The 14411-nt window shown below is 46.8% G+C and overlaps 2 protein-coding genes and 1 long non-coding RNA gene across 4 annotated transcripts in view; all 3 read left to right on the plus strand.

Moving 5' to 3' along the window:
- LOC116953342 (cubilin-like) overlaps nucleotides 1-14411 on the plus strand; it is a 584401-nt gene that overhangs the window by 79606 nt on the left and 490384 nt on the right. The gene's annotated exons all lie outside the window — the stretch shown is intronic.
- Nucleotides 1-14411, plus strand: part of LOC116953360 (enteropeptidase-like) — a 106834-nt gene that overhangs the window by 36146 nt on the left and 56277 nt on the right. The window contains exons 3-4 of one of the 2 annotated variants that reach the window (XM_076074903.1): nucleotides 6179-6241; nucleotides 8770-9037. In XM_076074903.1, coding sequence (XP_075931018.1) covers nucleotides 6179-6241; nucleotides 8770-9037 — 331 coding nt within the window. The remainder of the gene's footprint in view (nucleotides 1-6178; nucleotides 6242-8769; nucleotides 9038-14411) is intronic. The other variant, XM_076074904.1, reaches the window with a different exon arrangement.
- Nucleotides 1-14411, plus strand: part of LOC142931226 (uncharacterized) — a 256649-nt gene that overhangs the window by 18178 nt on the left and 224060 nt on the right. The gene's annotated exons all lie outside the window — the stretch shown is intronic.

Here is a 14411-nt window from a genome sequence, read left to right on the forward strand (position 1 = left end):
GCAATCACCCCAACTCTTACAACCGAATACCTGGGGTTCCCTCGGTTAACGATATCAACTGATTCCACGAAAACCATCGTTTATCTGAAATTATCATTTAATAGAATCTAGGAAATGCACGTTAAAGGTGCTTAATTTGTTCCAAGACAATCTGAAGTTGAACTTTTTCACTCTAAAAACACAGTTTGGAATGTTTAAACACCATTTTAATAGATAAACGTAATATGAACATTCAAAAGCATTAATATGAACGTGGATAAATAATGAATAAATGTAACTTAAAACGGTGCATGGGAAAAAATAATCCACAAATGTATTCATTTGGAGTTATGGGTGGCAAACATCGCTCCCCCCTTGTGCAAAAAAACTCGGTAGGAACCTCCTGAAATAGGGTCACGAGACTCAGCCTTTCGTGAGCAAACAAGCGTGATAATAATACTATGTAGTGGGTTGTATGGAGACGGAGTCTTCTTAGGAGGCAACACGTATTTATTTAACAATAACGTGAACACACGGGGTCCCTCACATGAAGGGGTAATGGCCCCTCCTATCCAACGACCTGAGGAGGTATAGCCTCCGGACTAATGTGCCCTAGTCACTGGGACCACCTAATCTTAGCCCTCCGGCTAACGGGACCTAGGGGAGGCTGACTCGACCCAACCAAGGTCCTCGGGTCTCGACCACTGGCCCACTCAGACCCGGCCCTGATAAGGACGTCAGGTCCGGGGATCTTCAGGGTCCTAGTCTTCAGGCGAGCTCTTCGGTCTTCTGCTTGACGCTGACTTCCGGAGCCGCTCTGAGGTCCGGCTTTTATGGGGCTCCCAGGGTCCCTCTGCCCCTGGCCACGCCCACTCTCTGGAACCTTTTGGAGGGACCTAGATTGTTGCGCAATCCCCCAGCCCCCACTGGGGGCCTGGGTGTCCACCTCTGGTTCCTAACCGCCCCCTCAGATTGCCTGACCCACAAGTCCTACTTGGTACAGACCGGACCCGCTATTGCCCCCTGTTGGGCCCTGACTGGAGGTACATATTTTCCAGTAGTGGTGACGGCGCATTACGCCTGACAATTACCCACCACACTATTATTATTGTTAGGCGGAGTTTGACTTCTATATTTAACGGGGGGGGGGGGGGGGTTGCTTTGTCCCTCACATTCGGAATCGTGGGTCCATATAATAAATAAATAAATTTGTCATCTTTATTGTAAACTACTGACAATAATTCTTAGTTTTTTTGGTAAAGTCACGTTGAAGAGAAACAACAAAATATATATAAAACAATAAAAAATTCTCACGACGTTTCGACCATAACTCAAACGGTCATCATCAGGTGTGTCGGTTTGCATAAATTTATTTTGAAAACGGCATATTTATTTATTTATATATATAAAAATAACGTTTGCGTCACGCGCAACGATTGGCAGTTTGCCCAGGACTAGTCCATCTATTTTTTGAAAAGAGGAGGGGGGAGACGAAATTTGTTTTTATGTATGCTGTCTGAAAGCCACTGTAAGCGTGAACAATCAATCAAGAACTGAAATGATTTATCAAATCTTTCCAATGATTGCTAAGATAGAATCCATCTTCTCGGTTGAAATTGTCTCTGTGCTTGTATTTGTGGATAGCCTCATGAACGAATCTCTCATGGAAGCCAGATGGCTTACAAAGAACCTCCGTCTTGGAAAAGTCAATGGCATGTGAGCCTACTGAATTAGAACAATGATCTGCTACGGCCGAGGTGTTGGTCCTACCGTGTTTAAGGTCTGCTTTATGTTCACGAATGCGGTCCGAGATATGGCGTTTGGTTTCTCCAATGTAACTACTACCACAGAGGCAACTTAGTTTGTAGACACCAGGGTATTGTATGTCCGGAATCACATCTTTTACAGACGGAACCAGATCACGGATTTTATGTAATGTGTTGAAACGGACCTGGATCTTGTGTTTATTCAAGATTTTGGAGATCTTTTTTGTGATCCCAGCAATGTAGGGTAAAGTGATGGTTTTGAAAGGCTCCTCAAGAGGGTTCTTCTTCATGGTTTGAGTGATAGCTTTGCGGATTGTATAGTCGGAGTAACCATTAGCCCTAAGAGCTTGGTGTACGTGCTTGAGTTCACTGCTTATGTGTTCCTGGTCGGATATGCATTGGGCTCTATGATACAGAGTCTTGATGAGAGAATTCTTCTGTGATGGATGGTGGTGGGAATCCGGTTTCAGATAAGCATCCGTATGGGTAGCTTTCCTGTAGACAGAGTGGCTCATTGAACCATCAGGTCTCTTTTTAATTAGGACATCCAAAAAAGGTATCTTGCCATCTATTTCGACTTCCATGGTAAATCTGATGGCTGGGTGTATGGAATTGATGTGGTCGAAGAATTGGTCTAGAGCAGGCCGGCCATGTGGCCAGATGACAAAAGTGTCATCCACGTACCTCTTCCATAAGGTTGGGCGCAGAGTGGCAGTCTGGATGGCGTCAGTCTCAAATTTCTCCATGAAAATGTTAGCTATAACTGGAGAAAGGGGGGAGCCCATTGGGGTGCCCTCAGTTTGTTTGTAGAAAGTTCCATTCCAAGTGAAGTATGTATTGGTTAAACAGTGTCTCACCAGGGGGGGTACCTCAGTGTTTAGTCCTTGAACCAAGTCTTCAATGATTGCAATGGTGTCAGGTACAGGAACCTTGGTGAATAAGGAAACTACATCAAAACTGACAAGCAGGTCATCTGGGGACAGGGAAATACCCTTGATTGTTGATACCAGGTGAGTAGAATTTTGTACCGCAGAGGTGGTCTTTCCAGTGAAAGGACGCAGGATTTCAGACAAAAAACGAGCTAGTTTGTAGGTGGGGGAGCTGATAGTAGAGACTATGGGACGAAGAGGTGTATCAACTTTATGTATTTTTGGTAAGCCGTATAATCTTGGTGGCCTGGCAGCAGAAGGTTTCAACGAAAACTGTTTAGATTGATCAATTAATGCGGTTGAATCAGAAATTATTTTGTTGGTTTGTGTGACGAGGCTGTTGGTGGGATCTCTTTTTATTTTTGTATAACTACCATCGTCGAGTAATTCTTTAATTTTGTTGTTGTATTCTATTTTATCCATGATGACAGTAGCATTGCCTTTGTCAGCTGAGAGAACTACAATATCATTCCTCTTTTTTAATTTATATAATTCAAAACGCTCATCTTTGCTGAGGTTGCTAGCTGGCATCTTAGCGTTTTTGAGGGTTGCAGCGATTTCAGATCTTGCTACGTCTGCAGCGATGTGACCCAGGCCCCTGAGAGCAACGTCTACTTGGGCAATTATATCATTAACTGGTATGTGTTTAGGTGTGACTGCAAAGTTTAGACCTTTAGCTAAAACGGATTTCAGACCATCGGAAATAGAACTGTTACTGCGATTAATTACGACTTTATGAACGTCTAACTTTTTGGTGTGTGGGTCCGGTCTTTTGTTGAAGAGGAGGTTAAATTTGGAAATCAGGTTTTCCTTACATTTGGTCGACATAGTAGCAGCTGAAGAGGCAGTCATATTGTCTACATGTTCCCAATCCGATGTGGACATTATTGCCGTCAATGATAAGTGTGATTTGTAGAGTGTCTTGTCTAACTGATCTAGTTCTGTGCGTATAAGTCTGATTTTTTCTGAGATAAGAGCTAAGCTAGTTTTGAAAAGAATTCGTTTCGCATTAGAAGAAGTTACAGTAGCAGAGGTGAGTGTAAATGCGATTGGTATTACCCCAGAGTCGCGGCATCTCTTCAGGAAGGTGAGAGACTCGATCAGCTGAGCTTTCTTATCCCGGAGTTTGTTGAAGGATCTTAAAGTTATGTGAAAACCCTCCCCGTAGAGGCGATTAAATTTTGATTTAAAGCTTTCGTGACTGCAGTAATTCATATTCTTAGTTTTTTCGGTAAAGTCACTTTGAAGAGAAACAACAAAATAACAAAATATATATAAAACAATAAAAAATTCTCACGACGTTTCGACCATAACTCAAACGGTCATCATCAGGTGTGTCGGTTTGCATAAATTTATTTTGAAAACGGCATTTTTATTTATTTATTTATATAAAAAATAACGTTTGCGTCACGCGCAACGATTGGCAGTTTGCCCAGGACTAGTCCATCTATTTTTTGAAAAGAGGAGGGGGGAGACGAAATTTGTTTTTATGTATGCTGTCTGAAAGCCACTGTAAGCGTGAACAATCAATCAAGAACTGAAATGATTTATCAAATCTTTCCAATGATTGCTAAGATATAATCCATCTTCTCGGTTGAAATTGTCTCTGTGCTTGTATATGTGGATAGCCTCATGAACGAATCTCTCATGGAAGCCAGATGGCTTACAAAGAACCTCCGTCTTGGAAAAGTCAATGGCATGTGAGCCTACTGAATTAGAACAATGATCTGCTACGGCCGAGGTGTTGGTCCTACCGTGTTTAAGGTCTGCTTTATGTTCACGAATGCGGTCCGAGATATGGCGTTTGGTTTCTCCAATGTAACTACTACCACAGGGGCAACTTAGTTTGTAGACACCAGGGTATTGTATGTCCGGAATCACATCTTTTACAGACGGAACCAGATCACAGATTTTATGTAATGTGTTGAAACGGACCTGGATCTTGTGTTTATTCAAGATTTTGGAGATCTTTTTTGTGATCCCAGCAATGTAGGGTAAAGTGATGGTTTTGAAAGGCTCCTCAAGAGGGTTCTTCTTCATGGTTTGAGTGATAGCTTTGCGGATTGTATAGTCGGAGTAACCATTAGCCCTAAGAGCTTGGTGTACGTGCTTGAGTTCACTGCTTATGTGTTCCTGGTCGGATATGCATTGGGCTCTATGATACAGAGTCTTGATGAGAGAATTCTTCTGTGATGGATGGTGGTGGGAATCCGGTTTCAGATAAGCATCCGTATGGGTAGCTTTCCTGTAGACAGAGTGGCTCATTGAACCATCAGGTCTCTTTTTAATTAGGACATCCAAAAAAGGTATCTTGCCATCTATTTCGACTTCCATGGTAAATCTGATGGCTGGGTGTATGGAATTGATGTGGTCGAAGAATTGGTCTAGAGCAGGCCGGCCATGTGGCCAGATGACAAAAGTGTCATCCACGTACCTCTTCCATAAGGTTGGGCGCAGAGTGGCAGTCTGGATGGCGCAAAGCTATCACTCAAACCATGAAGAAGAACCCTCTTGAGGAGCCTTTCAAAACCATCACTTTACCCTACATTGCTGGGATCACAAAAAAAAAAGATCTCCAAAATCTTGAATAAACACAAGATCCAGGTCCGTTTCAACACATTACATAAAATCCGTGATCTGGTTCCGTCTGTAAAAGATGTGATTCCGGACATACAATACCCTGGTGTCTACAAACTAAGTTGCCTCTGTGGTAGTAGTTACATTGGAGAAACCAAACGCCATATCTCGGACCGCATTCGTGAACATAAAGCAGACCTTAAACACGGTAGGACCAACACCTCGGCCGTAGCAGATCATTGTTCTAATTCAGTAGGCCCACATGCCATTGACTTTTCCAAGACGGAGGTTCTTTGTAAGCCATCTGGCTTCCATGAGAGATTCGTTCATGAGGCTATCCACATATACAAGCACAGAGACAATTTCAACCGAGAAGATGGATTCTATCTTAGCAATCATTGGAAAGATTTGATAAATCATTTCAGTTCTTGATTGATTGTTCACGCTTACAGTGGATTTCAGACAGCATACATAAAAACAAATTTCGTCTCCCCCCTCCTCTTTTCAAAAAATAGATGGACTAGTCCTGGGCAAACTGCCAATCGTTGCGCGTGACGCAAACGTTATTTTTATATATATAAATAAATATGCCGTTTTCAAAATAAATTTATGCAAACCGACACACCTGATGATGACCGTTTGAGTTATGGTCGAAACGTCGTGAGAATTTTTTATTGTTTTATATATATTTTGTTATTTTGTTGTTTCTCTTCAACGTGACTTTACTGAAAAAACTAAGAATATGAATTACTGCAGTCACGAAAGCTTTAAATCAAAATTTACTGACAATAAATTAATAAAAGTGCCCAGTTGGGGGGGGGGGATTGCCCCCCCCCATGCCCTCTCCTCCCACGATAATTGTGGTTAGTATTTGTAAGCACGGCAGTGATGTGCGTTTTGTGTTCATTGTTTTTTTGTTTTTCCTAGTATACAAGACATCAGCTACAATCAGCACAACCATAACACCACCATCACGACCTGGATCATCTGGTAAACTGAAGCAAGATTAACAATGTGAATTACATTTCCATGTGTAGTGACTGACACAGAGGCACTCTGTTTATTAACAGCCTTAATAGTTCACACTTAGAAACTACAGCTCCCAGTCAGGACAGCTGGCAGACTGCCTGACTGACGATGCCGAGATGGTGAAGACGAAGACGGCGACGAAGACTCCAGCAGCACGACGAGATCCCACTCCAAACGACAGCCCAGAGCTCCTGCTCGGGGCCCCCTCCCCTTTTATTCTCCCAGCGTGGCCTCGCTTCGCCCCAGCCACGCCCCCTTTCTAGATCCTACCAGCAGGTTCCCAGGCTTCCCCCACGTGCCCCTTCTGTAACCTTTCCCCAACATCCCTCTCTCTGGTCTATCACGTGACTTGCTGTCAGTCAGGGCTGCTATAACTGCAGATCCCTTCCCTGCCAGCAACAAGCGCTATGCTGCTAAGTGACCGATTCTATGTCACTACACATGAATAATGTACGTAAATTATGTATGTTGATTAAATTTGGATAACCCAACCAAGAATAGAGATATCCATTGTAATGATGACATCACATTCACCCCCTCTATTTAAGACCGAAACAGGAGGATGACTTCCCCACAATTCTGGCTGTCGCCTGATGAGGCTAGTTGCTGTAATTACCGGCAAGACTTCGTACTCGAATTATAAATGTTGTGGATTTACTCTCCAACACACCGATGTGCTAAACTAGTTACTAATTGGCATGTTTTGTTTACGTGACAAATGTTACTAATTGGCTGTCGGGTGGTGGCGGGTTTAACAACACATTTATTTTTACGTGATCTATCCCAAAAAGATCTCAATTATGGCTACATTTCTTACAGAGTACAGTGAAACTCGTCTGATCCACGTCTTCTAAACCCCGACTGATAAACATTCGAGGTGCCCCCCACGGTCTGTTAAAACTAAATTCCACAGCGGCAAGACTCACGTTAGGGGAAAATGTTTTTGGCGTGAGCGCGATGAATTGTAATGGCGAGATGTTCCTCGTTTGCGGCACGAAGCTGCCATCGTGCGAGTAGCTAAGACAATGGCGCAGTTCGCTTACGACTGCATTACCTCTCCATCCAGATGTCACAACACGGTACGAGAAGGCGCACCTCAGCTTCTGATCTCGCCGCTGGGCGGCGCAGTGGGGAGATGTTAGCTACCTTACCTGGTATCCAGGAGGTCGCGGGTTCGATCCCGACCCTGACGCCTGCTGCATATTTAGAGTTTGCGTGTCTCTCTCGCCGTGGTCGTGCGGATTTTTCTCCGGGTCCTCCGGGTTTTCTCTCCACATTTAAAGACATGCGTTTAGAGTATTTGGCTGCTATATATGTGCACGTGATAAGCCACTTGGTTGACCTATCATTTGTGTTGGCCAGTTCGCTTCTGAAAAAGAGCTATACAGCTCAGTGGGCCTTACCTCGTAAAATACAACTTTTTAAAAAGTTTTTTTCGCGTAGCAATGAAGCGAAACCGTAAGTACAGGTATCCCTCGATTTATGAAACGGATGTGTTCTTCAGAAAACCCACGTAAAAATAAATGTCGTAAATTGAAATGGTTTCCCATTAATAAAAAAATAGATGTGTTTCTTACGCATGTCAAAACATACACCTATATCACTTTAGACAATAAAAAAGTTGTAATAGATGCCACCACCACCATCTATTGCGCGGCGGTTTAACTTACAACTCGGTCTGAACAGGTTTGTTTGTATCTCTGAAAGTTCCTCAGTCGAATGTTCGTAAGTAGAGGAGTCCCTGTAATTTATTTCTAAACATTAGGGGACGTGTTTTGGACAGTCAATGTAACTCTACGCCTAACCTACAAATATACACCTATATCACTTCGCAATGCAAAGATTTTTAAAATAAAGAACATAAATACGAAAACGATTGAATAATAATACATTAAAAAAATAATTAACCTCTTGAGGGAACTCACCAAAAGCTCCTGCTGCGATGTGGGTGGATGATGCCGCAGCCTCCCGGGTGGCTTCTCGTTCGATAATCTCACGGCGCCCTTGGACGAAGTGAAATTTCGTAATAACGTGGAAAATTCGATTTCGTTCATCGAAAAGCGTCCGTAATATTTCAATCGCCTGAAAGCGAAATTTATAAAGCGAACGTTCATAAATCGAGGGATACCTGTGTCATCTCGAATACACCTGCATCAGCTTGACAAGGCTTCACATAGGGGACACATGCCTCTATCTGGCTTAAAGTCTGTCAATACCATTTATTTTCTTACTGGTTACTTTCTCAACCTTGCAATAACGGAATGTTTCGGTCAGGATATTCCGTTAGAAATAATGAAGTCTTTATTAATGAACGGTAAGTGCAACCACAAGTGACAAAGCCTTCCAGAAGACTGCACCTCCATGGTGCTGTCTAACATGGCCCGCGAATTTACATTCTCTCACAATGCACACCGCGAGCATTTAATTTCATAATCTGTGGGCGAGTTAACTCTCTACAAACCCCCTTGCCCCACCGCTATCTTAATTAGGTATGCCTGGCCACAACCTAACGTTCGCTACTACGACCTACCCCGGATTGAATTACACCACGAGCGGCATGTGGCCTCCGTTCAACATGACGGCGTCCCCGTTCAACACGACGGCGTCTCCATTCAACATGACGGCGTCTCCGAGCAGCTGCGGTCAAGCCCTGAACGCGTCGATCGGCCAGTTCATGTACTCCTACTACATGGCGGAAACGTGCAACTGGGTAATCTCGGTGCCGCAAGGAATGGTGGTGACCATCAACTTCCAAATGTAAGTCTTTTTTGTTGTTGTGGTTGATAACATCGTAAATATCTCCTCTTTAGTATGGGTAGACAGTTCGGGCAAATACTGGTTGCAAATGTAAGACAACTAACATTTGTCAACGTGCTAAAGTAGGTGGAGGCGTTTTGTTGCCAGCATATCTTTAGTCGGTGAAGGCGGAGCTATGGTGTGAGTTGGGCGTGAGTTGTGCGCTGCTGTTGTTCGCGTTTTTCATTGTTATTAAAGCATTTGTTACCGGACCATCCTGGGTGCGATCATCACACACACCACACAAATTTATAGTTTGCCAAATTAGGAATTAGACTCGACAAGTAACGGATAGGAGCAGTGTGGCGCAGAGGGAGAGATGGCACAGCTCTGCCATCTGCTTGGTCACGTAAGTCGCCATTGTTCACATTAATTCCATTTCTGGTGATGTTTGTTTGCTCCTGGGATGTTCAAAGTTTTGATCTGCTGAGTCCTTAAATTTTCTTATTTGTTTAGGAGGTTATGCACAATAAAGTTCTCACTGATGAGTTGTTTTGCTTACATTGAAACTTCAATATAGGCCACATAAGTACTTTAGATCACTTTAGGTTTGATTTAAGATAATTGTAATAGGCATACGTACAATTGTGTGGTAAATTACGATGCCGAGTCAGGTCTTCAAGGAAGGGCTTGCGCCTGTTTATTAACAAAGGAAGTAGTTAACCACCAGGGATAGGTGTGCTACACTCGGTCCTTCCCTTGGACCCTTAGCTCTCTCTACTGCTAGCCTACTGGTTGTCTCTTCGCCTTCCGTAACTACAGCCAGCTTCTACAGACTTCTTGAGCTCTACCCCTGGCTGTCTCTTCAGCTCCCTTCAACCGCTCTCCATTTCGGACTCCCCCAACGACCCCACTTTTGTCATGGGGCCCCCCTTAAGTACCCCCAGGTTACATGACGTCATCGCACCTCACATCGTGTATGACGTCACGTCCCCATATTACTCCGCCACATTACCCCCCCCCGTGAATAAAATCAGCCGACCCAGCTGTGAATGATACGAAAGCGGAGCCCCGTTAACCCGAAGAGGAGACAACAACGGATAACAATGGATAACGATAACAAACATGTGAAGCGCGTGTGAAGGCGAAGCTGTCTGCGGGAAACTCAACAAGAGCATTAGGGCAGCACAACAATAAGGAAAGCCATCAACGCGCCGAATATCACGGCAACGGCTGGAGGCCGATGACAACGGTCCCAATAGCCATCATCGGAACCGAACGCCTCTTGAACGCGTGTGAGCTGCAGGTCCACTCCCACATGCGTCGTCGGTCATAGGGACAGCCAACGCACCAGCTGGCGACTGGCTCGACGTCGGGGCCTCCACAGGAAGAGGCGTCGCCTCAGGAGCTACTGGTGGGGGCTCTGTAGGCGCAAGGCAGACGTTGTGCTCAACATCAAGACCCGTGCGGCCCGGTGCGTCGGACACATCAATCACCGGCCCCTCAGGAAGTGGAGATGAATCAAGAAGGCTAGGTGGTACATATATTTTCAGGCGCAATGGGTGTACCATCCAGTGCCGGTGGCCGAAACAAATGCGGGCGTTGCACCTCCACGACCTCAACAGGGCCCTGCCAACGGTGGTGCAATTTAGGGGATGTGCCAACAGGTACTTGGGGGCAGTGGAGCCACGCTTTCTGCTCCTTTTCCCACGGAAGGCCGGAGGCCTGATGTTTCGGCAGGCACTCGTTAGTCACCTGCCGGCTGGCCGAACTGTCCACAGCCGCCTGCCGTGCCTCGCGCAGCCGGTCGAGCGCGGCCTTCATTGGAGTGGCCACTGCGGACCCATTCCTCGAGGATCCCAGGTCCATCTATACATGAATCGGGGGTTCCGGATCTCGGCCATACATTTTATAGAAGGGCAAGAACCCCGTTGAGGCATGAGGGGCCAGCCTGTACGTGGCCAGGACCCCCAGGACGAACAGGTCCTGGGGGTCCGACCGGGACGTGCTCACCTGGTGGCAAAGCATAGACGTGAGGGTGCGGTTTAACTATTCAACCATCCCATTGGACTGAGGGTGATAGGGCGATGTATTAATTTCTTGGTGTCAAGGAGGTCACAGACCTCCTTAAGCAGTCATGAAGAAAAATTTCGGCCATGGTCCGTTAATAGTTCTGGCGAACCCTTGTTCAACACGTAACCCTGCACAAAGGCCTCGGTGATGGACGAGGTCGACTGATCTGACAAGGGCCACGCCATAAGCCGGCACGTGAGGTACTCGACCCCAACTAGGAGATATTTGTGTCCCCGTTGGGACGTCAGAAAGGGACCCAAAATGTCAAGTGCCACGAGCTCATTTACACGAGCAACCCAGATAGACTTCAGCGGGGCCTGATCATGGCCAACCGGGGACTTCCGCCGTGCACAATTGTGGCAACCTTTCAAAAACAGTGCCACATCACTCTCCACACCTGGCCAATAGTAGTCTCGTTTAAGGGTCAACAAGTTCTTATCATAACCAAGGTGCATAAGTTTCTCGTGAATGACACGAGTCCATTTTCCTCGCAGGCCAGTGGGTACAACCATGCAATAGCGATCCCATTCGGTATCCCAACGCATGATGAGGCCGTCATGCACAGCAACAACCGGGCCCGCCGACGGAGCTGAGCCCCGGGCATTTAGCCCAACACGGTGTCATAACCGCAGCAGAGAGGAATCCTCCATCTGCAAGTTGGGCCAGACCTCTTGGTAGAGACCCAGGCCAAAGTCCATAGGCAATGCCATGCCCGGAGAGGAGGCTGCTTCAGCCGTTGCAACCAACTGGGCCGCGGTGTCAACCGGGGTCCTGCAGCGACTGGAACCCAGGGTACATGCGCACCCGCCCTCCGTAGGCAGTCTGGATAGGCCATCAGCGTTTCCATGCTGTGCCCCCTTCCTGTGGATGACATCGAAGGAATATAACCTGCAGCACCTCAGGCCAGCGGGACAGCTGACCTGAGTGGTGATCTATCCACAGGGAATATTGCAGGGCCGCATGGTCAGTTCGAACAGTAAACCGCCTGCCATACAAATAGGGCCTATACAGCGTACAAAAAACACAATGGCCAGCAGCTCACTCCGGGTCACACAATACCGCTGCTCAGCGGGGAACAACACGCGACTGCCGTATGTGACGACCCTTTCCACCCCATATTCTTAGCTCTTTCGGTAAAGTCACGTTGAAGGGAAACAATAAAATAATAAAATATATATAACAATAAAATTTTATGCAAACCGACACACCTGATGACGACCGTTTGTGTTATGGTCGAAACGTCGTGAGAATTTTTATTGTTTTATATATATTTTATTATTTTATTGTTTCCCTTCAACGTGACTTTACCGAAAGAGCTAAGAATATGAATTACTGCAGTCACGAAAGCTTTAAATCAAAACCTTTCCACCCCGTCGACCACCTGAGCCAGGACAGCCCCAATGCCCGAGTCAATGGCGTCAGTGTCGAGGATGAAGGGCTTAGAAAAGTCAGGGTACCTTAAGGGTGGCGCATTCACCAAGGATGCGCGAAGCGCAACAAAGGCCGTTTCCTCCTCTACGCCCCAACAAAAATTTTGTCCCTTTGCGGATAGTGCGTGTAGTGGCTTCGCTATAGTCGCAAAATCGCGCACAAAGCGACAATAGTACGTGGCGAAGTCGACGAAGCTGCGCACCTCAGCGACAGATGTGGGAGTCGGCCATGACCGGACACAAGCTGTCATCTCTAGATCTGTGGCGACTCCTGACGCACTAACAATGTGGCCCAAATATTTCACCAATGGCTGCAACAAATTACACTTCTGCAGTTTTAATTTCAAGCCCGCAGCACGTACTTTGACGATCACTGCCTCAAGACACTGCAAGTGCTCATCAAACGTACGGCTGAAAACAATAACGTCGTCCAAGTAAATCAAACAAGATTCCCACTGCAGCCCAGCCAAGACCATCTCTACGAGACGTTGGAAGGTGGCCAGGGCCGAATGGAGGCCCATAGGAAGCTGATTGAATTGGAACAGCCCCTGGGGTGTGCGGAAAGCTGTCTTTGGTCTAGAGGCCCCGTCCAGTGGCAATTGCCAGAAGCCCGAGAGCAAATCTAAGGTGGAAAAGAACCGCGCACCCGAGAGGGCGTCGAGTGAATCATCCATTTGGGGCAATGGATATGCATCAGCCACCCAAATCTTGTTCAACTTCCGAAAATCGATGCAGAACCGGAGACTCCCATCCCGTTTCTTGACTAGCACAATGGGGGCACCCCAAGGGCTAGTGGATGGGGAGATAATGTCCGCTGCCAACATCTCGTTGACGGCCAAGCGGACATGATCTTTTTCTGCTGGGCTTAACTGGTGCGAATTTAGCCGAATAGGGGGTGAATTGCCCTTGTCTATGTGATGTTCCAGAAGAGTCCTGCGATCAATATCAAGTTTACTCTGACTAAACACATCGGTGAAACTCTCAATGAGTTTGCGGAGCCGCTGGCGCTCCTCGGGGGGCAACAAGGCATTCTCGTGACACAGCGCATCAATCCATGATGCATCAGTCCTCCCACCATGCATCACGCCCGCCACAACCACTCCAGCCGTCCTGGCGTCAATGGGTGGAGGAGCTGGGGTTGCGTGCACCAAAACGGCACCGGCCAGAATCGCGATCGGCGAGGGCCCCAAATTCAGGACCTGCAAAAAGAGTCCCGGCTCTCTGATGCGACCGTCAGGGCACCTACCAACCCGGTCGTCCTCAATAAGTAATTAGAGGGGGACAACAGGAGGCCCACCATCTCCGGGGAGTGCAAATGCAGAGGTGTGCGCAGCCTGAGGGGTACCAGAATGGTCATGGACTCCTTAGCCAAGGCCCGCACACTGGCGGCAAGGGGAGACAAAACAGTGGGAGACTGCAAGAAGTGCAGGCGTCGGCCCGATGGCATCTCCACACAGCCTTGGTCAACAAGAATACGGATGGGCATCTTGGCTAAAAAATCAGTGCCCAAAAGGCATGGTACTGCCAACACCTTTGAGACCAAAACCGGCCTCACCAAATCAATTTCGCCGATCCGAATGGAGGCGACAATGTGGCCCAAAACGCCCAAACTGCCGCCATTTGTGGTGACACAAGTCCCTTGAACCGGCCGTAATGGACCAACGCCCCTGTGGCAACATCCCATAGATACGCTCGGATATAATGGTGGCCGACATGCCCGTATCCACCAAAACGCGCACTTCCACACCCTGGACATAACCCGCAACCGCAGAGGAACCCGCCGCGGCCGCTACAACGCAATACGCAAGCACATCCCTTTGATGGACCCGCTTAGGCCACCCGGCGAATAACAGCGAGCGAGCACCGATCAAACCCGAGCACTTAGTAATGAC

Source organism: Petromyzon marinus, chromosome 51 (assembly GCF_048934315.1).
Source record: "Petromyzon marinus isolate PM22_M1 ecotype Great Lakes invasive population chromosome 51, UKy_Petmar_22M1.pri1.0, whole genome shotgun sequence".
Lineage (NCBI taxonomy): Eukaryota > Metazoa > Chordata > Hyperoartia > Petromyzontiformes > Petromyzontidae > Petromyzon > Petromyzon marinus.